This window comes from Ahaetulla prasina, chromosome 1 (genome assembly GCF_028640845.1).
Source record: "Ahaetulla prasina isolate Xishuangbanna chromosome 1, ASM2864084v1, whole genome shotgun sequence".
Lineage (NCBI taxonomy): Eukaryota > Metazoa > Chordata > Lepidosauria > Squamata > Colubridae > Ahaetulla > Ahaetulla prasina.
Window position 1 is genome coordinate 80679194 of NC_080539.1, and position 26826 is coordinate 80706019.

A 26826-nucleotide genomic window follows, 5' to 3' on the forward strand; every position below is an offset into this window, starting at 1 on the left:
AGTTAAAATCTTATAGTTTCAGCATTCAATGGATTACTTTATGACAGACTTTGGGAGATGGGAGTTTTAATTTTTCTACATTCAATTTTTAGGAGTGTTACGGCTTGTACAAGCCTCAGTGAATTAGCACCCTTGCTTTTTGTTTTAGACAGAGCTCAAACTTCAGTTGGGTTTCAGGATCCTAGAAGAAGGGTTAGAGTTAGTGGTTAATCAGGAGAATGGAATTCAGGAGGAGGGTGTAAGAAAGTGCTATCTCTTTAATCCAGGCATACTGTAATCGGCAGATCTTGTCTGCCCCTCACAGCAGATGTCCAGGGCTCAAATGAGCACCTAGGAAGTGAGTGACAATCAGCACAGCAGCAAATAAAACCAAAGTCTGTTCTTTGATTGATTTTCTCCTGGGGATTCCCAGCTGTGTTGCGCTGCTCAAATCAGAAATGTGCATAGTTGTAAATGCTCAATATTATGATGTTGCATCTTTCTATATGCAGTTATTCTCTGAAACAATCTGATGCTTATTCACAAGTAAGACACAGGGCTGCCAAACCGAAGGGAAGAGATATGATTATTGGTTCAAAGTTTAAAACAACAGAGATACATCTCTGCTCTGAATTCCTTCTTTACAAAGTCATTTTTCTTTGCTTTTAAAAATATACTGTATGAAATACTTGGCTTTTTAGACAAACATTGTTTTGAGCACCTTATAGGTGCTGGGTGCCTGGATACCTTATATAGCATGTCGGTTAAAAACATACATGCATTTCCTGCCCACCTTCTTCTAAACTATACAAAGCTGTCCCCATTTATTTCTCAATAGTTACACTTTAGAATTTGACTTTCCACAGAGTGCTGTTCAATGTGGTGCTTTTTAAAATGACTAGGCCCATCTTGTGCCAATAAAGTGTCATTAGCTAAAATTGGGCGCAGGTTTTCCTTTGCCCAAAGTTGCTTCTCTATGCTGGGACAAGCAACCACTTTAGGAATCTAAATTTGGAATCTAAATTCAGAATCTAAATGTCCTGAATCTCTTCGAAATATAAGAACTCAGTCAGAGGAAGATGTGGCAATTCTAATTCATCACCCCCAGACATTCCCTTTGGATATCTTTCATCCCATGCCCAGTTCTATGACATACAGGTTCCCTCCTCCCCAGCCCCATTTTTGAATCTTAGAAAGAATGCCTGCCTGGGTTTGCAAGGGATTTTGAGAGGGTATGTTGCCCATCAAGAATCTTTTCAATGTGCATAAATGTAACCTACCACAATCTGTGATACACAAACTTGGAAACTGTGTTCATGTTTCAAGAACACTTTTATGATCTGCTTGAAAAGGACATTACAGTTGAAGACCAAAGAGCAATATTTATCAACATTTAAATAAAACATTTCGGTGGCATTTTATGTATATAAATATTTCTTCATATTAATAGATCACAAAATTAAATAGCTCAGATACACAGACACTATTTAATATACTTCCACTGTTGTCAAAATCACCTGTAAACACCATCTCACACTGAATACAAAAGCAGCTTTTATACCAGTTCCGTGTTCACAACACTGAGTTCTCTTTTCATAAAGGAAGTTGCTTTTTTTAAAAAAATTGTCAGATCTGAGTGTCAGATCAAAAACGAAAAAAAAAAAAAGGTGGGGAGAAGCCCCGTCAAACTCTTGGTTGATTGAAAATGTAATATACAAAATTGCTTTTTTAAAATGTAAATAAATCCTATCTGAAACAATTGCTTAAAGTACAGTCCTTTCCTCCGGCATGTCTTGACTTTTACGAAGTACAGCAGAGGCACAGACCCCTCTGGAACATTTCCTGTGCACACAGCCCTGAATGAACCAACCGGAGTTGCTAAGAGCAGGGAGGGAGGCGGGGGGGTGTGTGTGTCACATCCAAGCTCTGCTGAACTGACTGAATTGATAAATAAGAGGGATCACTGCTTGCGTCTCAGCTACTTTACAGCCCTTTTTTTTTTTTTGTCTTTCTGAGAAGGTGCTTAGCTATTTGAATTGGCAAACAACTTACATTCACTTGGGACATTGTACTGCACAAACTGGAAATTTCCACTACTGTTTGGAACAAAAACAGCAATAATAATAATAACAGAAGCTTTCAAAATCGACAAGCATTATTGAAAGTGCCATTTCGTTATTTTAAAAAAATACAGTTATTTATCCCATGTCTAAAATGCCTTTCAATGTACAGAAAATAGAGACAAGACTCTGGTGCAATTCTCCTTGGGAGCATGCCTGATGCAGACAGCTGGGAAGAAGTAATGTGCTTATTCCATAGATTCTTTGTCCTTGTCGTACGCTTCAACAAAAACACAGGATAAACAGGGACCTGGCTTTTTGCTGACACTGTTCTTAAGCCTCTTTCTGGAGCTTTCTCTTTCTCTCTGTCTCTCTCCCTCCCCTCTGCCAAATTTGTAGAAAGGATGAGACTATCTGTTCCAGCTTTTCTACAATTTAAGAGATTCCCAGGGCTAGGCTGGGTACTGCACTGAAAATCTGAGTCCCTCTGTGACTCTCACATTTAAAGCCATCCTGTACTCAGTTTCTCATGCAGATGAACTTCTCGTAAGGATTCTGTCTTCTGCATGTGGCCACACTTCTCCAGTTCAAAGAATATTTTAAATGTTTAAAGGATATCTCTGCTCGAAAAATATACATACTCAGTTCTTCTGCTAGACTGTATCAGGATAACATGCGCCCTTTGGAAATTCTTCACTGTTGTACATAAAATTATTTTGCGAGTTACAATTTTAAGATTGCCCAAATTAATACAATATAAACAAGTTCTGAAAAATTGTTTTCAAGGCCCCTTGTGCTGCTCACATCTCATAACGATGGTAATTACTGCTGAGAAAGACAAGACCTCACCTTTCCTGTAAACAGACAGCAAGTGCTGAGTGCATGGGATGTTCCTGCACAGGTTATTTAATAAACCGAGTCAACAAATTGTCATTACACCTACAAAAGGAGAAGATGGGAAGCTCTAAAATGTTTGGGACATTTGTACAGTATTCGGAACACACATATACCCACATTTTGAAATAGATCAGACCAATTGGTGACATATTGGATCCTACCAGATTTATCAGAAAACATATTGGGAGTGGGCTAGCTACGTGTGTGCTCTCCTGAGATCCCAGAATGGATTAACCAGTGCAGGACTGAATAGATCACTCATAGTTTTGTATGTAGCTTTTTGGAATTGTGTAGATAAATTTTTAGATATCTGATTGTTCTTTAATAAATACATTTGTAATTTGTTTTTGCTTTATGTGGCTTCAACTGTTACAGTATACAGGAAGTATTAAAAGGATACATACACCTGCTACTTTCACATCTTTGAAGATATGTAGCTGGCTCCAGCAACCACCCTCCCTTTAATGTTTATTATTGTGGTTAAAAAATACTATTCTATGAAGTTTCCCGTGGAATCCGCTTATGAAAAATGACCGATGGTCTCTGCTGATATTGTTGCCTACGTCGTTTACGTTTGTCACACTGACAGAGCAGTAACATCTTGAATGTGGTTCGGAAAGTTTTATTACACAGTGCATAGCACATAGGGTTCACTGTACTATTGATGTAGCAAAGCCAATACCCCAGGTTCCAAAATGTTTTTGGGATACAGTTACAAAAAGTGTTTACCAGGACCATGATATTATATGGGGTCCAGGTGATAATGAAGGCAAACAAAATGGCGCTAAGTGTCTGTGCAGCTTTCTTTTCTTTGATAAGTGACATTCGCTTTCGTTTGGTGATCTGACTTCTTGTCTTCAAGGCGAACTTCTTGGCCAGGGTGGCTTCCTTGAATGACAAAGGTAAGGCATTAGGTGCCTTCATCCCTGTGGAATTGCAGTCTGAAGCCTTTCCTGCATATACTGCAGATGCTTGTTGAACTGGAAGCTTGGGAAAGCATTTCTGTAAATTCTCATCATCCGTGCTCTTTTGTGGATGAAGCCTTTTTGGTTTCTGATCCTTTGACTCTGTGTCCAACTTCTGCAGTTCGTCTTCTGACCCAGGCAGATCTTCTGATGAAGGCAGTTTTGCAGAATTGAGAATTGTATTATGTCCTGGAAGCTTTAGTACAATGGAGTAGATGGCTCGCGTGTCCGAGGCAATGTCATCTTCATCAGAAGAGGCGGAGTTCTCATGGGATGCGTTGCCATCATTGTTGTTCCAGCTGTCACTGCTGCTATGCTCCTGATCCACCTGATCTGAACTAGGTTTCCAGCTCTTGGATGTCATCCAGAAGTTGCAGCCCCCATATTTTCTTCGTTTGGTACGTTTTGTGTTCTGCTGCTGCAGTTCATAACTGCTGCAACTTCTAGAACTTCCTGTTTGGTTGACAAAGCATGCTGCCTCAGCTTCGCTCCCAGAAGCCTGGAGTCCTGCTAACTCTTTGGTACGTTTCTCTGTCTCCTTGTATATCCTCCAGTACAAGATACTCATAATAGTAACTGGCAAATAAAAGGCAGCTATGGCAGTGCCAAAAGTGAGGACAGGTTGATTTAGGAACTGGATATAACATTCACCTTCTTCGACAGTCCGCTCCCCAACAAAGTATTGCCAGAGGAGAATAGCAGGAGCCCAAAGGATGAACGAGATGACCCAGGCTAAGCCAATCATCACTGCAGCCCTTCTGGTTGTTCGTTTAGCTCTATAGGTAAGTGGCCTCGTGATGGAAAAATATCTGTCAAAACTGATGACCAGCAGATTCATGACAGAAGCATTGCTTGCCACATAGTCGATGCAAAGCCATAAATCACAGGCCAAGTTTCCCAAAGCCCAGCGGTCCATGATAATATATGTGGTGAAAAGGTTCATGGAAATAATACCAATGATTAGGTCTGCACAAGCAAGACTCAACAAAAAGTAGTTGTTAACTGTTTTTAGCTGCTTGTTGACCTTAAACGCCACGATCACCAAGATGTTTCCAATGATGGTGACAAGGGCCAGGATGCCGGTGAGGAAAACAATCAGGACAACTTGCCAGATAGCATGGCCTCCCAGAGGATCAGGAGGAGCACGGGACACATTGGTCATGCCTATGGTAGTGAAGAGAAAGCTCTCGTTGGCACGGGAGGGGCCATAGGTGCTAGTAAACAATGGAGCATCATTGGGAAGTCCTTTTCTTTGGGAGTCTCGAATCCAGAAGGTGCTCACATTTAGAAGTAACGAAGGGATTGTGCTGTTGCTAGACGGGATCATTGTGACATTCTGACATATTCTGCAAAAAAGGTCAAAAGAAAGAAATGGCATGTAAATAACATACTTATGACTGCATATGCAGCATTATTACCAGCATCAAACATATTATTCAAAATGTTAAGGAGCTTGATCCTGTTATAAGAGTGATATTGTATCATGGTGATGAAAACCCTTTAAACATTTTTCCCCAACATTTATGCTGTCCCCAAATTACCCATATATTTTATTTACTTCTGGGTTTTTATTTTTGTAGTATATTTATTTTATTTATTTATTTATTATTCGTATTTGTATACCGCCCTATCTCCCGAAGGACTCAGGGCGGTTCACAGGCAAATAAAAACAGTAATATACAAATTAAAATAACCATTAAAAAACTTATTCTAAAATAAAATAAATTGCAAATGAGGGGCTCCATAGAGCAAATGAGTCCAGCAGGAACAAAAGGATTAAAAAAAAACACATATGCTCCCATGCTACGGATCTGACCTGCTCTGAGTTTATGTGCTCATTTTTGAGTAAAAAACAACAACACAAACATAGTTGCTACTACTTATATTGAAAAGATGTTATTTTGGCCAACTTTTCTCAATTTAGTATTGTGGAAGGGTCCTATTAGAAAAAGCAATCCAGTTCTGCCTAGGTTTTTATTTCTGTTTCAAATGATACCTATACTTAAAAAAGTTGCAAATTTGCAGGAATGGCAAAAAGGGATTAATAAATTTTTTTGGATTGGTAAGAAACCGAGATTGAAACTAAAAATAATACAGGATGTACGTGAAAGAGGTGGTCTTAAAATGCCTAATTTAAGACTATATTATGAAGCAGCTGTTTTGTCACTCATCAGTGATTGGTTTAACCTAACAGAAGAAAGAATATTGAACGTGGAAGATCATGATCTTTTATATGGTTGGCATGCTTATTTATTATATGACAAAAAAATGGACAGGATCTTTAAAAGCCATGTCCTTAGAAGTGCTTTGTTGCGGGATTGGAAAAGGTACCAAAATAAATTAAACTATAAAAGTTCCATATGGGCAATCCCTAGACATATGATAGAGAATATAAATATAGAACAAAAACAGGAAGTGGTTACCTATAAAGAGCTCCTCTTTATGCAGGAGGGTAAACTACAATTGAAACCTTTAAATATAATGAGAGAAGAAAGGATAAATTATACTTGGTTTCAATACGGGCAGCTGCAAGCTAGATGGAGAGAAGACCAAAAAATTGGTATTATGCAATATGAGGAAAATTTGGTAAAGCAAATTAGAGATCAAAGCCAATCGCATATTAAAAGTTTATATAATGCGTTGATAGAAATAGATTCAGAAGCGGAATTAGTTAAGGACTGTATGATAAAATGGGCACAAAATATTCAACAACCTATAATGATGGAAACATGGGAAACAATATGGGTTAGAAATGTTAAATTTATGCAAGCTCAAAACTTGAGAGAAAATTTTTATAAAATGTTTTATAGATGGCATCTATATCCAAAAAAATTGGCGTGTATGTATCCGAATTTGCAAGCTAAATGTTAGAGATGTGATTGTGATGATGCTACTTATTATCATATATGGTAGACTTGTAAAAAAATCAAAGCATTTTGGGTTAAAATTTGGTGGATTATACAAAATATTTTGAAGAAAAAGATAAAATTTACTCCGCAATTGTTTTTATTGGGTATAACTACGGACTGTACATCAATAGAGACTAGATTAATTTTTAACTTAATATCAGCAGCCAGACTACTGGTGGCACAATACTGGAAGAAGGAACATCTGCCTACTATTGAAGAGTGGACACTAAAACTAACAAACTTAGCAGAAATGGCAAAAATTTCAGCATACCTGAAAGACTATTCACAAGAAAGATATATAGTGGAATGGAAAAGATGGATAGAATATATTCAAAACAAATATCAGACTAAAAAGTATCAAATAGCATATGAATGAGCAGAAAGTAATAATTGTATTTGTACACAGTATTCTTTTTTCTTTTCTTTTTCTTTTATATGAAATAAGGGAGTTATGGTTCTAGGGGAGGGATGGGAGTTTATGAATAATTAGCGTATTTTAGTTTATGATTGGTAAATGCTATACCTTGTATTTGCTCTGGGAAGTCCGGGTGGGAGAGGGGGTTTGGGTGAAGGTGGGTGGAGGGTGGGGGATGGAGGGAGGAGGAGGGTAAATACTTGTTAAAATTGTGGTAAAACTTTTTAATAAAAAAAAAAAGAAAAAGCAATACAAGTTGAAATAAGTGCTTCACTTTATTGCTGACCTCATCCTTGACTGTGAACGAACAAGAGGCCATTGTTTAGAAGTTAAGAGATGCTAAGTCTATTGTTTCGATGGTACAATTGAACATTCAGTCAGGATCCAATAGCAAAGTCAGCTCTGTAATATGATTACCACTTTTAGCTTGGGAAATTCTTTTATGCAAAAACAGAAAACATCAGTTAACCAGGCCAAACGTAAGTCCCATTGATTTCACAATATAAGACAGTTGCAATAGACTCTGGATATTTTCTAAAACTGTTCTCTATCCAGTGAGGGATGATGTTGTAGCACAGCGATGATGTTGTAGCACAGCCAGAACTTGGCAGCCTGGCTTGGTTGAAGTGTGTGTAAGTGGCAGGAAGACGTGCACGCACATAGCTCCATTTGTGGGAGCGGCGGGTGCACAGCCCGCCATTCCCATGAATGGAGCTTTGTGTGCGATAGAAGGATGCATGTGCTTGTGCATGAAGCTCCAATCACAGGAGCACCAGGCACTTCTCTTCCCTGATTAAATACTTAATATTTCCATTAGTTCTCACAAAACTAGTTTTCTGGCTTCTTTCTTATCTTGGCTGCTCTTTTAGTCCAATTAGTCAACATTTTTTGTAAGATATGATACATCAACCAGTTGTAAGAAACGATCATACCCCAACATCTATTTCTCCCTAAGATGGTGCCTTCATCAACACTCAGAATAATCAGTCTTAAATTGTCCATTAGTGGTATCAATGTTGAAGTAGCATTTACTATCCAATCTTGAAACCATTCAGGACTGGATTTAAGGTATATAAAATATATTAATTTTTGTTACTTTGGTATCTTGAGTGGCTTGAAACAGAAAAAGTGGAAGGACAGCAAATTTCATGCAGGTATGATTTTCTGCTGATTCAAGGATGAACAAATGGTAATTTAACTCAGCAGTGGGAAAGGCTGTAAAACATATTACTTCAATTAAAAAGCTGATTATATTTCACTACTTTCTTTTTACATGCAGCATTGCTAAATCAGGTGTCTCTTCTTTTATACGTGCATAACCTGTATAAAGAAGAATTCAGAAACACATCAGCACTGTCAAAGATAGAAGCCAAAGCTGAAATTACACCATGTATTCATGATAATGCCATGTCACAATTACCTAATTGTAGCAAATAGCTTTCCTGTTTAAATTCCCACAGGGTTTCATAGTCTCATAAACCTGTTTCAAATCTTGTACAGAGGGAATTTATCAAATAATGTATCATGTGTTGAGGGGAAAAAAAGATAAGATCAATTGGCAAAGCAACTTGTAAAATATATGGAAAAGAGTAGAAGAAATGTCCTGATTGTATGTCCAAAGGAGGAGGTATAGAAAAGCATTGTAAAATGAGATATTGTCAAATGCTGGAAGTAAAATGAAGAATAATTGGGCACATCTGACACAGAATAAGATCTGCAATGTTTCTCCATAAATTAGGTAACATTTGTTTGTACATCCTGCCAGCCAAGCATCTGGTTCACAGAGTACTTTACAAAAGCAAAAGACCCACACGTCAGTAGTAACAGAAGTGCCAAGAATTTGCTTTAAAAGGTTGAAATTCTAGCATATCCAGATAGCAACATGACCTGACTCAACAGGGTATTTTCTCCGATTTCAAAGAGCTGCTGGCATTGCACCCACGCATGCACAGACACACAAACACAGAGTGGGCTTGATAAACCAATGACCTTATTTAGGATATGTTAGTTTCTTCTGCTCATGGAAAACATGAAATAGCAAATCATTTGTAAACATTAACGTTGTTTTAAAAATACAAGAGAAGGAAGAGAAGTCGAATGTGAATCCTCAGAAAGGAGGGAGGAATGGAGGGAGGCTAATATCTATTCACTGTAATGAGAACAGAGCAGCGAATTCATAAATGAACATCTCTGGCAATATTTAAACACTGTGTGGGAAACTGTCTTAAAACAACATGCATTATGTTTTGTAAATTCTCCTTTCATGCCGAGTGGTATGACTTGCAGTGATACAAACCTTCACTTCCCTAAGAATTTACATATTATTTCTCATTTTTCTCTCCCCTCTCCCTTTCTCTTCTCAAAAGGTTACACAATTTCAAGTGTGTTGTGCAGACTTCTTCTGAATAGATTCCCATAGGTAATACTGCAAATCAGGGCTCTCCAAACTTGGCAACTTTAAGACTTGTGGGCTTCAATTCCCAGAATTCCTCAGCTAGCTTTGGAGACCCCTGCTGTAAATTATAAGTTTGGCACTGAACATTCAAGAAGAACTTTAGATGGCGACAAAGATTTAGGGGTGTTTTTGTTTCCTTTTGCACACATCCAGTGGTCATCAGAATAGTTTTTTGATAGCTAAAAAGCAGTTGTGCTGCCTGATCTTCATCTCTCCAATCTCACTTCTTAAGCATATACTGTGGGGAGGCAATATTTAAAAAAATGTATTGTGGTAAACTCTTGAAGTGATCTAATCAAAACTCTGTAGGGTAAACTTTGCTAAAAGATCTCACAGGTGCTTTTTTTTAAAAGGCAACTTCAAAAGGCAACTTCAAAAGGCAAAAGGCAACTGGACAGTCCAGCTGCCTTTTTTTTTTTTTTTTTTTTATGTAAAAAGTTTTATTTTCATTTTCCAACAACCTATTCAATATACAGTCTCTTATTCAACATTAATCATTAACTTTCATTTGTTACTTATTCGGACCTGCCCAGCTACCACTTCCTTCCTTAACAAACCTTCCTCCTCCCTTCTCTACTTTCTTCTACTTTCTTCATCCTTCCTCTCCTTCGCTTTTCTACATCCTCTCCTCTTTCCCTACTCTTCTCTTCCACCCTTTCTAACCTCTCTCTTTCCCTTTCTTCTTCCTCTCCTTTCCCTTTTCTACCTCTCTCTTTCCTACCTGCTTTCTTCCTTCACTCCCTCCTCTCCCTCTCCATTCCCTTCTGAAATGGCAGCTGAGCAGCCCCGCTTTCATTTCAAATTATTTCTATTTCTTAATTACATATCTTCAATCATTCCTTTACATTGATCCTTCATCTCCCCCCTCCCCCCCCTCCCACCCCCCGAGACTTCCCAGAACAAAGTACAGGGTATAAAATTAACAATCATAAATTAAAATACAACATAAGTCAAGACCTTAACTCCCCTTCCAAAAACAAAAAAAAAACATTCTTCTTCCAGTCCATTATATATCAGTCCATTCCACTCCTAAAATCTTCAGAATCTTCCAATTAAGTTAGTATTTTCAGTTCATCAATAAAATATCTTCATCAATTAAGACCAAATATATATCCAATCTTCATCGATCAAGACCAAAACGATATTCCATCTTCCAGTATTCATCAAAAATTCTTCTATAATATACCTTTCTTCCTTAACAGTGTCCCAAACATAATTCATATTTCCAGCTTAAATTCTTAAATTTTTATTTTATTTTTATCCAATCTCCAAAAGTAAACAATATTCTATCTTCTCATATCTTTAATATCACTTACCTAAATCAAATAACATTGCTAATATTAATATTTCTTCAATTTACCTTACAATTAAACCCTATATATATATATATAAAAAAAAAAGATACCATCAAAATCACATCTTAAACATTCTCCTTCCCCTTGTCTTCTATCTTACACATTTCCTTACACATTTTCAATCTCCAAAAATATCACTTACATAAATCAAATAACATTACAAATATTAATATTTCTTCAATTTACCTTACATCTAACAAATAACATTATTAAAATTATAACTTATATCCAAAATATATCAATTATAACAATTAAATTCTATTTAACCAAATACCAACATTACATCCATAAATTTTTCTATCTGTCCTCCAAAAGTTAAACAATATTCCATCTTCCCATTCCTTTATACCTCACATATATCAAATAGTGATATACCCAAAATAAGTCAGTTGTAAAAATTAAACCCTATGTATATATATTAAAAAAAAGAAAATACCATCAAAATCACCTTAAGCATTCTCCTTCCCCTTGTCTTCTATCTTACACATTTCCTTACACATTTCCTTACACATTCTCCTCCATCTGCTCACCCAATCAGCTTAACATCTAACAATAAAGACTTTCCAATCCTTAATATATTGGTGTAAAAATCTCTTGTTTAAAAACTTATTAAGAAAAGATAAGCCTCCAAAAGTTCCTATTAAAAAAAAAAAAAGAAGAGAATAAAAAAAAAAGATCCATATTTAAAATAAAGAAGTTTGCAAGATTTTAATAGTTAGTTCTGTTTGCTTAAGAGCCATTCATAAACTGTAAAATCTACCAAAAAAGAAAAAGAAAAATTTCAATAAACTGTTCTTCTTAAACATTGTGATAAAGAAAAAGGTAAAAGGAGAAAAAAATTATTAACAGTTCTTGTAAAAGTAGCTTGTTATATTCTTCTTCTTTATAGTTTCGTTTTCCTTTGTTTATTGCAAACGCCATTTTAAATCCACTCAAGTTGAAAGTTAGTTGTGAAAATCATTAACAGTTCTTGTTCATTTCATTTCATTTTAAAAAGTAGCTTGTTATGCTCTTCTTTATAGCTTCGCTTTCCTTTGTATATTGCAAACGCCATTTTAAATCCACTCAAGTTGAAAGTTAGTTCAAAGGAAAGCTATTTAAGAGCTGAAGTTAAAATTTATTACTTGCAAATTCTCTATTAAAAAAAAAAAATTAAAAAAAAAAAGTTTCCGTATTTAAAATGAAAAAGTTTGCAAGATTTTAATAGTTAGTTCTGTTTGCTTAAGAGCCATTCATAAACTGTAAAATCTACCAAAAGAGAAAAAGAAAAATGTCAATAAACTTTCTTCTTAAACATTGTGATAAAGAAAAAGGTAAAAGGAGAAAAAAATTATTAACAGTTCTTGTAAAAGTAGCTTGTTATATTCTTCTTCTTTATAGTTTCGTTTTCCTTTGTTTATTGCAAACGCCATTTTAAAATCCACTCAAGTTGAAAGTTAGTTGTGAAAATCATTAACAGTTCTTGTTCATTTCATTTCATTTTAAAAGTAGCTTGTTATGCTCTTCTTTATAGATTCGCTTTCCTTTGTATATTGCAAACGCCATTTTAAATCCACTCAAGTTGAAAGTTAGTTCAAAGGAAAGCTATTTAAGAGCTGAAGTTAAAACTTATTACTTGCAAATTCTCTATTAAAAAAAAAATAAAAAATAAAAGTTTCCGTATTTAAAATGAAAAAGTTTGCAAGATTTTAATAGTTAGTTCTGTTTGCTTAAGAGCCATTCATAAACTGTAAAATCTACCAAAAGAGAAAAAGAAAAATTTCAATAAACTTTCTTCTTAAACATTGTGATAAAGAAAAAGGTAAAAGGAGAAAAAAATTATTAACAGTTCTTGTAAAAGTAGCTTGTTATATTCTTCTTCTTTATAGTTTCGTTTTCCTTTGTTTATTGCAAACGCCATTTAAAATCCACTCAAGTTGAAAGTTAGTTCAAAGGAAAGCTATTTATGAGCTGAAGTTAAGATTTATTACTTGCAAATTCTTGCTAGTCCTCCTGCTCTGTTCTGTCTGTGTTGAATTCTCTTTTAGGAATAAATCTTGACACAGAGATGGTCGCGGCTTCTCGTTCTGTGTAAACAGAAGCACCCTGGGCACGGAGCTTCGTCAGGCTATAGGGGAGCTCTCACCCTTCGATCCCCTGGTTAAATTCCAGGGGATCCCGGGGAGCTCTACCCAAATCCTGACCACTCTTCCCTCTCCCTTCATCCGGGGGAGGGAATCACAAACCGTTTGACAGCCCATGTACGCTGTCAGGGACGGTTTGACGAAACCCAGGGCAGACGATCCCAAGGGAACGTCCGCGAAGCCTGCGTTGCCAGCGGAAGTCAGTCCAGCTGCCTTTTGAAAAAGCACCTTTGAGACGACCATGACCTGGATGACTGAGACTCTCCACAGACATTTTGTTAAAAAAATCTACTATCCCTTTTATTTTCATTTCATTCTTCTCAAAAGTGAAGCAGCTTCAGATGTTTGAAATGTCCACATTGTAACGTTTCTTTAAAATCCAATCTAGAATTTCAAATTGCTTCAGATTGATTCATGTTATTTATTGACACTTGAATTACAAACTTGAATTGTACCCTCTTTCAATCTTGGATCTCTTACTCATGTAAAATAAGGAGTGATTTTACCATGTTTGGAATGTATTTTGTTCAGCTGAATCTTCCCTGTCCTTAACATGGTAAAAAAAATATTAGGATGTACTATGTATATCTGCACCTTATCTGTTTGGAGCTGTTTAAAAATAAATCTTAAGATTATTAGTCTTCAATAAGTAGACAAAAGAGAAGCAATTTTAAAACACCAAATCACAAATAAGATCTAAAGATTGTCCAAAATACTGCTTTTCAAGTTTGGGAAGACAAATCCTAGTGCTAAAAATTCCACTAACGTATTATAGTGTATTATATTATATAGTATTATATAGTGGGTTAGTTTTTTAATTAATGGGTTTTTAACGAGTTTTTATTATTTATTCTAAATTTTAATTTCGGCCAATTTGAATAAGTTTTTTAATTGTATTTTAATTGTATTTATTATTGTATTTTTATCTGGCTGTGAACCGCCCTGAGTCCTTTGGGAGAAGAGCGGTATAAAAATTTAAATAATAAAAAATAAATAAAATAAATATTTTCATTTCTAAAACCAACGAGAAATAAAATGAATATTTGGTTTCTATGAAAAATCAATGAAAATGCAAACAATGCAGGGACGAGGGATAGAGATATATTGTTTCGATGCTGATATTTTTTAAAAAACCAAGTTTTAGCTGACAAAAATTATTGTATTGCTTAGCAACTGGATGCAAATTGATAATCTGATTATAACATTGAAAATCTTGGTTGGTGTAAAATCTTCAATGCATTTGAATATTTATAGATCATAATGCCTTAGGCAATGTTTATTTCAATGCCATAAAATGTTATGCCATTCTACAACAAAAGCAGAGTCTATATTGCTATGGAATAAAATATAATTTGGAAAAAAATTAATAAACTAGACAATAAATTCTAAATAAGAATAGATTACAAAACAGGGGAAAAATCAAATATACTTCCTTAGTTTACATTAAACCTTAATTTATTTTCATTTTTAGGCCACCAAAGATAACTGTTTCTTCATCAATACTGTGGCATTACTATATAGATATCGATCAAAATTTATGAAATGCATTGTTACAATCTTTCAAGCCTGATCTATTAATAGTACAACTTAGCCATCAATTTAAGCACATATATTAAAAATTTGCTAGCATTTCCTGTACCAAAATGCCCATCACATTTTATCTTGCACAGGTTCTGTGAGTCATTCATTTCATAACTTCTGAGCCGCTTTGCAGCTGTTCCTAAATTAGGGAAACAAGGATTACCACAAGCGTATTTGCTCTATCACAGCGGACTTTGCTTTATCAGTTTGTCCTGAGATGAACTCTAGGGACTATAGGTTGCTATAGGAAACATCATGTGTTGCATATTGCTGATAATGACCTAGTGCCCAGTCTAAATATTTCTGTCTCTCAGAAATCATGGTTGTATTATGGCTAGGCTCTGATCTAGCCATCATATGCATCCCCTCAACTTCCTTCCAAATATTGATTTCCTCTATTTGTTTGCAATGGTGGAAGACAAGGCTTTGAGATAGCAGGCCCCATCCAATGGAATAGAAAACTTCCACCTATAACTAGGAAACTTTACTTCATGCTGAAGTGAATTGAAATACTGAATTATATTAATCTGTGAGTCTCCATCATGAAAAAAGAATACAGTGGTGTTTTGAAATCCACTAAAGAGAGGATGGTAGAATAAGGCCCTTAAGTCAACTAAAAATAGTTAATGGCACTTGATATTTAAATGTCCTTTTGTGCCTTAAAAATGATTGGACAACCATTTGTCTGAAATGGTATAGGATTTCTTAAGTAAGCAGGGGGTTGGGCCAGAAGACCTCCAAAGTCCCTTCCTGGGCCTCTGGTGGCTCAGACTGGTAAGACAGTCTGTTATTAACAGCAGCTGCTTGCAATTACTGCAGGTTCAAGTCCCACCAGGCCCAAGGTTGACTCAGCCTTCCATCCTTTATAAGGTAGGTAAAATGAGGACCCAGATTGTTGGGGGCAATAAGTTGACTTTGTATATAATATACAAATGAATGAAGACTATTGCTTAACACTGTGTAAGCTGCCCTGAGTCTTCGGAGAAGGGCGGGATATAAATGCAAATAATAATAATAATAACTCTTGTTATTCTATTCTATTCTATTCTATTCTATTCTGTTCTGTTCTGTTCTGTTCTACTCTACTCACTGTGTTGGGAGAACCTCAGATAGTTTGTCTATGTCCACATGTCTAACATCAATCCAAAATATAGCCAGATACTTTGCAAACTTGTTTTCATTGGTAACTGATGAATTTACTCCTTGAAACAAAGGAAGAGACTGCACACCAACTATGTTTTTAAAATAATTAAAAATTTGTAATAGGGCCATCAACAATAGAATAACTGAAATTATTAGGCTAATTAGGAGATACAGGATATAATTCTGTCCTTTAGAGCAGGGTTCCCCAACCTTGGCAACTTTAAGCCTGGTGGACTTCAACTCCCAGAATATTCTGGGAGTTGAAGTCCTCCAGGCTTAAAGTTGCCAAGGTTGGGGAACCCTGCTTTAGAGTGTGGTTGGCTAGACAGAGGGGCTCAGGAAGGAGGACTGGGGGACTGCGATACACTGGTCTTATTTTGCCTCCAGGTCCTACTTGTGATTCTTCCTCTTATAAATGTACTCCATGTCCTAATATGGTAGAGAACACCATGAACCTTTCATATAAATTGTAACGATGTAATGCAAGAAAACAGACTATAAGGCCAGAAATACACTTTGTGCCCGCAAATTACAGGAACTGAAAGTCTGTAGTTAATATGTTACTTTAGAAGTGTATAAAATGTATGTTTGGACCAGAAATCACGTCTCACGACTACTCTTTGGGTAGGTACCAATGCTACACAGTATTCAGCCAAGCATGACAAAACATGAAATAAAACTACAACTTTAAAAAAAACCACAATCCTAAATATAAACTAAATAAAAACAACTGTATTGGGGTTGTTAAGAATAAAAGAAACTGTTATGCATATAGAAATAAGCAACAAAGGACTAATATATAAATATGTTTTTTTTTTTAATTTTCTTTACTGACTAGTACATTTGTGTTAATGCATATATTCACATTCCTAAACAAGGGGGTCACATGCACACTTTATTGAGGATCAGAAAATCTCCTGGACAGGTTACAGTTGGAAGTGGCAACCCTTAGCTGACACAGTCAAGAAAGTGCAGTACACAGGATTTTGCAGATATTTGGGGGGTGGGGGTGGGTTCAGCAGGGAAGTTATCTTCAATTCAGAGTTAATTTCCTTTGGTGTATGTTGATAACCACATTAAACTAAATTCTTTTTTTTTTGTTCAAAACCTCTCAATTTTAAAATTTACATTACATTAAAATGCCCAATTTATGATTTGAACATTAGATTCAAGCTATCTAGTATCCACTAGATGGTGCAGTGAACCCGTAATATAAGTTGATTGTGAATAGCGTACAATAGTATTTTTGTGGAAAGGCTAAATTTCAAAGTAACAACATTTTTCTTGAAACTATAAGCAGCAACACATTTTTTCAAGGAATACTTTGAAAAAATGTTTAGTGTTTAAAGGTAAACAGTAACTCCAAATCTGTAGATATAATGGCTTTGATTTACCTAAGGTAATTTTGGTATATATTTTTGTATATTTTCTGGATATGTTTGCTAAATCACAACTCTGCAGTAGCTGCAGTTTATTTATTTATATATTTATATATCCTATTTACATGGCTGCCCATCTCACAATATGTGACTCTGGGCAGCGTACAATAAATCCAGAAAAACAATTTAAATTTTTTTTTAAAAATTAAAATCAGGATTAAAACTCTAGGAGAGAGCATCAGATTACACAAATTATTACACAGCAGATTACACAGATTCCACCTCATCATACAAATCCTAGTTCATATTAAATAGTTCAACACTATGCACCAAAGTGTTATTCAATAATTTTAAAATCTCTTTTAAATTTTGTACAACTGTGATTTTTACATCACAAAACATTGCCAGGTCTATTCCCATTTTTCTTTCACCTGTTCCTTTCCTTTCCTTTCCTTTCCTTTCCTTTCCTTTCCTTTCCTTTCCTTTCCTTTCCTTTCCTCATTTCATTTTATTTCATTATTAAATTAAATTTTGCTGCTTAATCCAGTTCTCAACTGACACTTTTTTAGTGCAAACATGCTGCAATTTACCTTTTTGCTAAAATATCCCAAAACAATAATAGCAAACTAATAAGGCATTTTTCCCCAAAAATTAATAAAATATTATAAAAGAGATAAGACTCTTACAGGATAAGAGATGGATTGAAAATAATTTATCCCAGCTTCTTATCCCACTAGTCTTCAGAGGTTGGCCTGTTGATCATTTGAGTCACAAATCTAATGCAGGCTGCTTCAAAAATAATAATAATAATAATCTCTGACAGTTTCTTAAAATCTTCAGACAATATCCCAACTGAGTGTTAAATCTAATGTGGAAGAGACTTCAGTTGCGAACTGTGAACAGAGTGGATTTCTCATCATGATTTATAACAAAGTGTAATGTAAGTCTACAGTTTAGTACAGTAAATTTAGTACAATAACATGAGCCTGGAATAAAAAGACTGATTTAAAAGTAACTCACCATGACGGATTAAAGGCCTTGGCCCAAGAATTGTGGTATTTCACATAAGGAGAAATACTTTCAGAAATAATCATGTTGAATATATGAAAATGGCAGGGAAAAAAAAATCAATATTTAACACAACTGTAAATTTCAAGTTGACAGTATAATTAGGATTTTATCCATTTCTTACTGCAAAATAGCCCATGCCAAGATATAAATTAGCTTAAGGTAAGGCATTGTTGGAGCAGCCTTGTTGAAGGTTACAAACATCAAGATCATTTTTTATTTATAGCTTGCAATTAGAGGTGTTGAAAGGGTTGGTTTTTTGCTAACATACCATTAAAACCTGTTTTTTTGGTAAAAGTTAACATTGACTATTAACAATAATATTTTGAATCAAAAGGGTTTATTAAACTTTGTTCTTACAAAGTACAATACACATAATCAAAAGCTACCGGGGTCTACTTAGTGTCTATTATGTGATGATCTATTGCGGGGGTGTCAAACTCACGTCATCAAGGCATCGTCACATGATGTATCGGGACTTTTTTCGCTTCGCTAAACTGGGTGTGGGTGGAGCCAGGATGTGACGGATCTGGCCTGTGGGCCGGGAGTTTGACTGCCCTGACCTTTAAATTGTTTTTATTTTTGTTTCCTTTTTGAAAATTAGTATAGCAGAAAACAGTTTAATGTGGCGTCTCTCAGAATCTTTTACTTTCCTCCCAGAATTAGCCAATTTAAAGATTCTGAGGCCATTTCCAGAAGCATATCACCCCAAAAAAGATGCATAATTTAAAGGGTCTGTATAGCTACAGCTTGATTTTTTTTAAAAAGAAGAAAGAAAATATAGATGGCAATTTGTCACAACTGTCTGAACTTTATGCTCAGAAAGAAGAAAGAATGTGTAAGACAATTGTGTCTGCAGGGATCAAACAAGGCCTCTTGAAAGGTATAAGGAGCAGCAATGCCATTAACCAGCAAAGAGTTTTTTTACATTCCTTAACCTAGCAGCAGCTTCTTTCTTCTTGGCCTATAGCCACTAGAGAAAGAGGACATTGCTAACTATTTAGAGTAACTAGGATAACAGCATCTTAACAGCAATATTAATATCTACTAAATAAGAACACAGAATAGTTTTGATTGTCAGGATTTTTAGTCATTTTAATGCCTGAAATAAAATTCGGAAGGATTAACTACTGTATATACCAACATTTTGTATCTTTGAATAGGAGGCTAGAGATTTGTTAACTTATGACACTTTTTTTTTTCTGTACTGCAATTTAGTTGTTAGCAAGATCTATATAACAATTATATAATTGTTAGATTACATAATGGACCGTTAGAAAATAAACCATTATTATGAATATAATTCCAATACGAAAAATAAAACTTGAGAATATGTTTCTTCTCTGCCTCCATCTTTCCCCTTGAATTTCTCCTTCCACTTAGACATCATTACTTTTCTTTCTTTCTTCTCCCTTGGAAACAGTTTTGACTTCTGGAAATTGACTGCATTTTTCTTGGCAAGATTTTCAAGAACGGCTTGCAATTGCATACTTCCTAGGGCTGAAAGTCAGTGACCGTCCATAGTTACCCATCATGTTTAATGTAGGACTAGACCTCAAAGTCTTCCAGTTTTTAGCGTGGAGCTTTAATCACTACCTCAAACTAACTCTCTCTTCAAATTTCTGTTCAAAGAGAAATAATACTGCTATGGGCTCCTCATAGCAAAAACAACACTAGTTGCATTTAATAATTAAATACAGACATAATTTGATGGATTATTTTCATAACTTGAAAAACAAACCAACAAACAGAAGGGTGCTTTGTGCCCTTTGAAGAATCTGGATTCTCAAAAATATTTCTTTCTTGGAACAAGGAGTGGAACGGTATACAGGTAATCCTCGATTTATGACCAAAACTGAGCCCAAAATTTAAGTTACTAAGTGAGAAATTTGTTAAGTGAATTTTGTCCCATTTTACGACTTTTCAAAAGATCATGAAAAGGGATCACATAAATCTAGTTTAACAAAAAGAAGGACTAGGGGAGACATGATAGCTGTGTTCCAATATCTCAGGGGCTGCCACAAAGAAGAGGGAGTTGGGCTGTTCTCCAAAGCACCTGAGGGTAGAACAAGAAGCAATGGGTGGAAACTGATCAAAGAAAGAAGCAACTTAGAACTAAGGAGAAATTTCCTGACAGTTAGAACAATTAATAAGTGGAACGACTTGCCTTCAGAAGTTGTGAAAGCTCCAACACTGGAAATTTTTAAGAAAATGTTGGATAACCATCTGACTGAGATGGTGTAGGGTTTCCTGCCTGGGCAGGGGGTTGGACTAGAAAGCCTCCAAGGTCCCTTCCAACTCTGTTGTTATGTTATGTTATGTTATGACTCTTGGACACTGCAACCATCATAAATGTGCTAGTTGTTAAGCATCTAAATCACGTGACCATGGGGATGCTGCAGTGATCGTAAGTATGAAAAAGGTCATGTCACTTTTTTCAGTGCCATTGTAATTTTGAACGGTCATTAAATGAACTATTGTAAATCGAGAACTACCTGTTTCTATCTGGTACCACTTTTTTCAGTGGTTCTAAATTATCATAAAATTAAATTATTTCCTTACCATTAGACTTCAATGAGGTTTAAAACAAATGTGCACTTCATACTGTAAGCTGAATGCAGTTGCCCTCCATGAACAGAAGAGCATCTTTCATTTGCAGAGGGAAAAGAAATTCCACTACAAGATATAGAGAAACAACTTTTTTAAGATTCCCCTTTTGCTTTGTGATCTCCCATGCTCCCGGATGTTTCACTCTCCAAATCAGCTTTATGGGGATATATGGCATCACTGTATTATCCTTTTCTTCAGGACCAGTAAAATCCCACTAATTATAAGCTATCTCTCTACATTATCTTTGAAATCTTTACTTACATTATGCTAAGGATTTTCAAATAAAATTGAGACCAGTGCTTCCTTTTTTAATCCAGATACTTCACGCAATTTAATATCTTTAAGTATCAGCATTGAGTTTTACAGCAAGAATTAGCAGTAGAAGATATAAAAAATATGGGGCAGAGATTGAACACCAAGATTGAATGTAAGAATGTAAAAAAAAGGTTGTAAAAATAAAAGATAAAAATGATATAATAGGTATAGTCAGCACTTAGATATTTCCCAGGCTCTTTGTCCCGGGTCATTTTTTAAAAAAAGATTCCTTTTGTAAAAAAACCCAAAAGAACAACAATAGCAAAACCAAAAATGGGTGAGAAATATTCTTAGAAAGCAAATCTGATAAATAACTGCAGTCTAGTTTCTTTATGGGGAGAGGGAGTCAAAGATAATAGCTGAGATTATTTTGGAAAGATGTACAAAGAAGAAACTTTACCAATGTATCCATTTTCCAAAGCAGTAAATAGAACATGTGACTATTTGGGGAGGAATGTAAGATTCAATTACTACAGTAAAGGCCAGTACGGTATTGTATAGTGTAGTTGGGGCACCGGTTAGAATCAAGTTCAGAGCTTGCCCTCCAAGTTCACTGAATGTTTTCATTAATTCTAGGTGACCGAGAATTGTTGGAATCACACTGGAAGAAAAGGCATATTACATTGCACCTTGGGTTTCTGGCACAAAGCTGTGGCATATAAAAAATAAACACATGCACAAAGGTAAACTTCAGTGATCAACACTTCCAACGTTTGAGAAAGAACAGTTCCTATTAATCCCATAACTCACTTTATAATTTTTCACTCTGTAGAACTCAGAGGCAGAACCTCCCTTATCCCTCCTCAATTTACAGAATCCTGTTTCTTAGTTGAGAGTCTCCTATTTGGTAATCAGAAGGTGGAGGACAGGGGACAATACAGCATTGTGTAGCAGATTTCCCCTCCTCATTACAAGTAATAAAAGACGATTATAAAACATTTATATAAACATCGATGTTACGCTGCCGGTCTCCTAAAAAAACATTGTGCAATCTGCAGAAAAGCAAAACTCATATAGGCAACCTTTTCATGACTCTTACACATAGGCTCATCTTTTCAACTGTTGTTTTTTTTAATCACGCATTTCCACACAGGCGGTAACATCTTTGACTGCCAAGGTAGAGGTAAATTGCATCAGGCGGAAGGAACAAAAGGACCTTCATTAATGAAACGGAGGAAACAACTTTGCCAATGTAAAGTGTCAGCAGAAAGCATCAGGTTCAGTTTCAGACTTCAGTGACCTTATGAAAACAGAAGCAAGCAGAAAAGGGATATTTAAAGTTATGGCTGTGTTATTGAGAATCACCACTGCATTGTGAGAAACGGGTGAATGGATTTCTCCTTGAAAACCTAATTCTTTGCTAGCCGCCCTCTTTTCATTTTATGATGGCTATGATCGGCCACTTGTATATAAGGGGAACAAAAACTGTTAGAAAGTAAAGACAAATACTAATTACACCACACTGCTATTAATAGTTTTATATTTCCAAAGATCTATCTTTGTTTCCATTCACTATATAACAGTAAAAACCTGAGCGCAGTTTAAAAATATTGGGGAGATTCTTAGAATAGTTCAGGGGTTGCTTTATAGAGCTCTACATTTTAGCAGTCTAAACAAATACGGACTAGGAGCTAACCTATATTTGAACCTGCACAAGGATCTTTTACCCTTATAAAGCCTGCTCCATTTTCTTCTATATTATATAAAAAAAACTTGCACTTGTATGTGCAGCAGTGGGTTAGCAAAAGAATATCAGGAACAGCAGAATGTCACTCAAATTAAATAGAGTTCATAATCTTGTACGTTGCTGGAAAATTCAACCTTGAGCTGATAGTCTCTTCTCACTATAGTGTTTTAATTCTCTTTTAAATCAAATTCTAAATTCCATGACTGACAGTTAAGCAAAACATTTTACTTGTAAGAACATTTTCTTGTGTACAGTCTTTCATTTGGCAGCTAGTTACCATTCTGTCATTTATGTTGCCTGCCAAAGCAATCTCTGTGATACCCAGACAAAGATACACTTTGGCATGGTGCTTTGAGACACATGTGTGTATCCTCCTTTTTTTGTCATATCTTAAATGTTTGTCTCGCATAATCTCTTCTGTTCCTGTCTACTCCAATTACTGTTGGAATACTCTAAAGTGATTGCACATATTTTTCAAAGTTATTCAGAAAATATTTTGTTGGTTTCTTGGATTATTTTTGAATAATGGCACCTGAATATTTGCGGGGCTGCCACAAAGAAGAAAGGGTCAACCTCGTCTTCAAAGCACCAGAAGGTGAGACAAGAAACAATGGCTTGAAACTAATCAAGGAGAAGCAACCTAGAATTAAGGAGAAATTTCCTAACAGTGAGAACCATTAACCAGTGAAACGACTGGCCTTCAGAAACTGTGGTTGCTCCATCACTGGACATTAATGGTATAGGATCCAGTCCTTCCCTGATACCCCTGCTTCAATTAAATCTGCTGGAAGACATCATGAAAGAATTCATTCCAGTGGCTTTTCTGGGTACTGAGTTGTCTTTTCTTGTGAATAGTGACAGATCTGTTATTCTCTTAAAAAGTTTAGAGAAACCTGCCCATGCCTCTGGTGAAGAAAGATCATACATGCTCATTTGTCCACAGCTTGTAAATGTGCAATTTTGGATTAAGAACCATTTAGTAACCAGTTCTTCTTCCGTCATCCTTCCTATTAGAGAATTAATTTGAAGACTATAGTCTCATCTTGAACTCATGAAAGATATGGGACTGTTGATAAGATACCAAAAGAAATCTAAATAGGAAGTGAAACATTCTGTGAAGTCAAATGGTTAAAATTTGTTTCATTTCTTCCTGGTCATGTGCCCTTCCTGTATGCTCACTTCTAACATTTTCTCAGGTCAAACTCTTCCAGCCGAGCCAGTTGCAGATCCTTATCGGTAAAAGCAGCTTCTTTAGCATCACGGTTCTGTACCTGCCAAAGACAATCAAGGGTATTCACTGCCCTTTCCTCTCCTTTCATCAAAATAGCAAAAATCAAGATCTGCTATTCAGCCAAACAGGAAATTGAGAAATTACAGTTGGTGGTTTAAGTCCAAAATGGTCTTGCCTTTCAGAGTGCTCTCCAGTTTTGACCAAGAAGGAAAAATAAGATTATTTGGTATAATAAAAATAGGAAATTGCTTAATATAATTCATCATAAGCACTTATTGTTGATTTAATTTTATTTCTGTAAAAACAGGCATTGTGTTGTAATAGCACATGGTGGGTCAAAAGATAGGTTTGAGGCTCAGATCACACCTCTGCTTAGCCAGGTTGCTTGTTTCTCAATCCTACTAGTTTATTTTCTGTTGTGTTGCAAGAGTTGTCAGAACAAAAGGAGTAATTCTTAGGGCACCAGCTGTCACTGAGTATCATCATTATAACATTTTTAAGAAATCACGATTAATAAAAATAGAAGGACTGTGGGGGTCCTTATCTATGAGTCAATGCTGTGAAACAATGTTGTTTAGTAGTTTAAAGAGCCATATGTTAATAAGCAGTAATTCATACTGATTTGATTGGGAACTTGAGGTATTCCCATTGGAGTTATACATGAGCTGTATCGATACAATAACTCAAATGCTGAAGGTTTGAAAGATACATGCACAGAGAAGAAGCAGTTCACCTCTACAATCAAAATATCTATTTTAGATTTTTAAAGTTACAATTTGAACACTGGGAAACTGATTCTGAATCCCATTTAAACATCATCTGTTACATAAGCAGAGTTCAGCTGTAAAAGACAAGGACGTCTGCGGGGAATAAACTATGAAAAAACAAGAAGCACCACGCAGAGGAAAAATCTACTTACCTTCCCTACCAGTTCAGAAGTGCGCGTTCTGTGCACGATTTTGGACCCTCTGTGCATGCGCAAAGCCTTCTGTGCATGCATACAGGGTAAAAAATAGGTTACTTCCTGGTTAAAATCAAGAAGTAATGATGTCTGGGTGGGTGGGCGGAGCCTCACGCTGCTGCTACTCCGAATCACCCCCTGCCACCGGTCAGGCGAACCGGTCAGAACCAGTAGCATTTCACTCCTGGCACTACATCAAGATACTGTAGTTATAATAATTTACCAACGAAGGAGCTTGTAAAATGATCCCAGCAAACAGGCCTCTAAGAATTCTAAGCCAGCTTCAACTTAATAAATTGTAACAGTTGCAGAAACTGGAAAAGAATACCGTAGACAACGTGATGTAGAAACAACAGAGGCAAAGAAGGTATCATCTGCATCAAAATCACTGCCATAGAATAGGATTTACAAAGTGTTCCTACTTTGGTGACCTTCACTTTAACTACTTCATTACTAATGTTAGTACTTCCAAATCTGACTCTATAAAGCAGAATAAACCACAGGTATAATCATATCAAAAACTCAGATAGCCTCTGTATTTTATGAGCTTGGCAAGAATATCAAAGGTATTCGGAATTCTGGCATTTCTGGCATGGGTTACCATGGGCATTTCTGACCTTACATAGCAGAAATCTTCTCAAGGCATTCCGATCCATAAGCATCAGGAGGGGGTAATCATAATACCTTATTTGATTTCTGTTTATTTTTTACTTCTGTTTATTTTCTATTTTTTGAAGTTGTCACTGGCCTGACCATGAGCAGGCAATTATTGTCCATAAAAAGAAAAAAGAAAATCAGCTTGATTTCCTATCAACAAATCCCCCTTTTTCATAACATCTTGATTTTTCCTGGTTTGGTAGGCATCATGTTGGATACTTATAGAATCATATAAGACTTGAAATCACAGTAAGATCAAATTTACCAATGAAATCATGAAGATTGAAGTCAGTGCTGTAGTAACTGAAACTAAGGGCATTTATCTATTTATAAATCCAAGTTACTCCTACACTGCATAATCTTTTTTTTAAAGGTGGAAGAGATTTACAGTAAAAATGGACAAATTTTGATTTCACTCAATTCCTTATTTTCTGGCTATAAGTTTGTCTTATTCCATTTCTGCATAAACAAATAATGATGTACATTTCTTTAATGTTTATATATTTTTCATTGGGGTCTGATTGCTAATACTGTATAGATTTATATGCTGCTTCATTGATATTTTTTTCTGTATGTTTTCAGTAATGTGATTTTTTTTCTTTTGTAGAAAACTATATCACAACATTTGCAAAAATGTGAATAACAAACATTAGTCTGTTTTCAATTACATATAAATGTGTGAAGGACAAATCTGGCATATTAACATCACAACGTGAAGTAAACAAATGTCTATGCCATCCTAATTTATGCTGCCTCTTCTCCAAACTAGATCTGTGTGATAAAGTCCAGGTTAGTTTTACTTGGTGTCAAATCCTAAGTAATTGGTTGGTACCATTTATCAATTTGACATTTAGCATCAGCTCATGAAAAGCAGAATTTCTGGTTCACCTTCAAATCAACTGCCTCGCACTTCAATTTTACATAATATTAACAACTCTTTAGATCAGGGGTCTCCAACCTTGACGACTTTAAGACTTTTGGACTTCAACTCCCAGAGTTCCTCAGCCAGCTTTACTTCAACTCTGGGAGTTGAAGT

General features: G+C 35.6%; 1 protein-coding gene across 3 annotated transcripts in view; it reads right to left on the reverse strand.

Moving 5' to 3' along the window:
* Window positions 1-601: 601 nt before the first annotated feature.
* Window positions 602-26826, reverse strand: part of CHRM3 (cholinergic receptor muscarinic 3) — a 315579-nt gene continuing 289354 nt past the window's right edge. For 2 of the 3 annotated variants that reach the window (XM_058165790.1, XM_058165797.1), the window contains exon 4: window positions 603-5247. In XM_058165790.1, coding sequence (XP_058021773.1) covers window positions 3432-5228 — 1797 coding nt within the window. In that variant the 5' untranslated portion in view covers window positions 5229-5247 and the 3' untranslated portion in view covers window positions 603-3431. Of the gene's footprint in view, window positions 5248-26826 lie in introns of all 3 variants that reach the window. The other variant, XM_058165805.1, reaches the window with a different exon arrangement.